Source organism: Amborella trichopoda, chromosome 3 (genome assembly GCF_054954075.1).
Source record: "Amborella trichopoda isolate Santa Cruz 75 chromosome 3, AtrichopodaSantaCruz75HAP2 v2.0, whole genome shotgun sequence".
Lineage (NCBI taxonomy): Eukaryota > Viridiplantae > Streptophyta > Magnoliopsida > Amborellales > Amborellaceae > Amborella > Amborella trichopoda.
Window position 1 is genome coordinate 51,332,086 of NC_142338.1, and position 3,522 is coordinate 51,335,607.

A 3,522-nucleotide genomic window follows, 5' to 3' on the forward strand; every position below is an offset into this window, starting at 1 on the left:
ATTTAAAGTATGATTGTGAGTCAGGATTTGTGTAGACAAATCCAATTAGTTGGAAAAAAACTTTGACAATTATACCCTATATCTTTCATCTTAATTTCAAAAGATTTTATATCTATTTGAATCAAATTTTGTATAACCCATAACTCATGACACATCAAGATGGGGTTAGAAATTTATCAAACTACACTTAGAATAAAATATTAAATAGTCAAACTTTTGAGCTATCGGAGAAATTTGGGCTTTTTTATTTTTTTGCTAACATAAGATTTTTCTCCATGAATGGTTAAGAGGGTTTTGTCCTTTGCCAGTATGTCTCCCTTATAAAATTTGATTCCAAGGTGGAAAATATGAACTTTCACCCATTTCCAACTAACATGAAGGAAAGGACAGGACATCTGCACATAGGACTTGATGGTGGAGATGAGGGTTCCATTCATTATTTTGCCCTAATGAAACAACTTATTATAACTATTTGAATGAACCTGTACAAAGACGCCCAAATTAATGGTAGTGATTTTCAAGTATTGATCATTTAAGATAAAGATAAGGGCAGTTTCAGAAAATTTACCGAATCCGATTCCCACCTACAACAAGCGTATAATAATTATTGAATTTTACCCTCCGTGACTTCAAAGCGGCACTGTACAATAGTAAATCAAAATATAAATAATAAGGAAAAAGTTTATATAAAGTTGTAACTTTAATGTAGAATTATGTATGCACTTAAAAAAAAGCCATTTCAGACTATGATTTTAATGTTAAAAAAACTTCTGTATGAACATAAAGACAAAATTTATGAGTTTAAAAAATAGCATATTATCAAGATCGTTTATTTTGAAATATTTATAGATCTACTTTGTTTTAACTATTTTTGACGATAAAATTTAGAGACACGCCCCCATTTGGATTGTCTAAGGTTGCAACCTTATAGAAACCGCACCCAAATGATAAAGCTTATCCTTTTCCACCACCACCACAGCAGTTTATTATCCTTTGACGGCCCATCTCACTCGTTTTTTGGGGAGCAGCAGAGAGGGAGAGAAATGGTCTTCTTCTTCTTATGAATTGTGATGCTCCATCGATTCCACGTTGTTTACTTTACAACGAGGCAGTGGTTCGCGTCGAGCTTTTGGAGCTCCGATTCCCTTTTACAAATGGGTTAGAAACACTGCCATTTGCTCTCTTTCTTATACACCGTCGTCTCTCTCCTCATTGCCTCTTTCTCTCTACAAAACCCATTCTCTCTCTCTCTTCATGGGAGTCTGTGTTATCACAGAGTCACGAATTCAGAGGGGCGCTTACTTCAAGTTTCTTGCTCTGATCTTCTCCGGCCTCTGGTAATAAATACGCCTCTCTTTCTCTCTCTCTAAGGTTACTGCCCACCCAAAACAGAGAGCTCCCATGTACTGTCCTAGTCTTGTTGGGCGATAAGAGCCCAATTCTCTCTCTCTCTCTACCCTCCAGAAAAATAGTTGCTATTTCTTCAGCTTCATGAAATGGGATAATTAATTACCCAATTCCTCTCTCTCTCTCTCTCTCTCTCTCTCAACCATGGCCTCACCAGAATACCAGCAAATCTGGGTCCCTGATATGAATAACACGGACTGCACTCAAGGCTTTTGCAGTTTCTATTGCCCACAATGGTGTTACATAATCTTTCCTCCTCCCCCACCTTTTGGTTTTCCAACTGATCAATCTGACCCCAATTTCTCTCCTCTGGTTATCGCCATTATAGGAATCCTTGCAAGTGCTTTCCTCCTTGTTGGGTACTATACCGTTGTTGCTAAATACTGTGGAAATTGGGATTCTTTTCGAAATAGAAACCGCAACAATGGTGACCATGATTTCTCAGACAATGCAAACCCGCCTCAAAATGATCATTGGCATGGTTCTAATACTTTGGGTTTAGAAGAACAACTGATAAAGTCGATAACTTTGTGCAAATATAAGAGAGGAGATGGATTAATAGAAGGAACGGATTGCTCTGTTTGTCTAAGTGAGTTTCAGGAAGATGAGAGCGTAAGATTGTTACCAAAGTGCAGCCATGCTTTTCATGTTTATTGTATTGATACGTGGTTGAGATCGCATTCGAATTGCCCTCTTTGTAGAGCAAATATTGTACCTGCTCCCCTTCCTGTGCAAATTCAGGCACCTCAACCTCTGGTTCCACCAGAAGAGCCTCTAATTCCGTTAACTTCTCAGGAAAACTCGCAGGAAAATGAAGAATTTGCGATTTCGGTTTCGGAAGATGGATTGTCTTCGGTTCCTGAGAATTCACCTGTACTTGCAGGGGAAAGCCATGATAGAGATGGGGATGAAGTTGGGTTCTCAAGAAATGTTTGTTCTCGAGCGCTGAGCGACTTGGGGCAGGAAGATACAGTAATTGAGATAAGGGAATTGGAGAGAGAGCCAATTAGGCGATCAGTTTCTATGGATTCGAGAGTTTGTCTCTCTATTGCTGATATTTTGGCATTCAATTTAGACTCTGGAAGTGAATCCAGTGGTGTTTTTCCTGCTAAGGATTACCCGGATCCATCAGTTGCAGAGTCCTCAAAGGGATTTGAAGGAGAGAAGGGTGACAATAAAGTTTGCAGAGAGGCTTCTGGGCGTAGGTTATTGCATACAGTGAAGGGTCCTCCTGCTATGAAGAGATCATTTTCAGGTGGTAAGTTCTTGTTTCCGAGATACGGTAGAGGGAGAAATGCAGTTCTCCCAATATAAAGAGAACCCAAAATTTATCAACCCCAGAATTTATCACGGGCGGAACAAAGACTTTCTGATTTGTTTTGCTTCTGGATGGAGAATTTGTGCATTATTGCTGATATTTGTGGCAGGAACCGAACTTCTACTGCTCTGTACACTGGTTTTGATTGATATACGGGCGTGACATCTTGCTTGTGAGATTGAATTTGAGAGACCTTCTTATGATAGAATAATCTTTCTCTCTTACACATACATTGGGAGAGCTCAGAGATAATGTGATAGACGACATTGTTCTGCCTTTTCTCTGTATTTATATTTGGTGCTCTGCAATTTGCAGGCTAACTCTTAAGAACTCCCATCTTACAGTGCAGATTGTATTCCATCATGAGAATATGTGTGTTTTCTGTTCTTGGAATGATGGGGGTCTCTACAATGCTTTCCCACTTGATCAATTGCTCCTTTGCTTACTGTTGTATATTGAAACTTTTTTTGCTTAAAATGACCTGATACAGATCATCGCCCCAATCTCCAGAATCCAACCTCCTGCATTCTTAGACCTGGCATCTAGGAGTCCAAAAGTTCTTAGGTGAATTTTACATATTTGTTTGATTTATTGGACACGTCGAAGACCTTTTTTATTCATTGTTATAAATTGAAAGAACTCCCAAATTTGATGCTTGAAGTGTTTCTGACTTTGAATTTTCTTAGTTTAAACCAACCCACTTTTTCTAGCATTCATTAATACGAAAAATATCAATAATGATGGCACTGAAAGTTCAACACATAAAAAAAGGCCTGCAAATCTAATCCCCAAACCCA

General features: G+C 38.5%; 1 protein-coding gene across 1 annotated transcript; it reads left to right on the top strand.

Annotated features, from left to right (window-relative positions):
• The first annotated feature begins 318 nt into the window (after positions 1–318).
• LOC18429185 (RING-H2 finger protein ATL52) lies at positions 319–3,073 on the top strand. The gene has a single exon (XM_088861176.1). It carries the CDS (start codon positions 1,552–1,554, stop codon positions 2,719–2,721), a length of 1,170 nt encoding a protein of 389 aa, XP_088717302.1. The 5' UTR covers positions 319–1,551; the 3' UTR covers positions 2,722–3,073.
• The last annotated feature ends 449 nt before the right edge of the window (positions 3,074–3,522 follow it).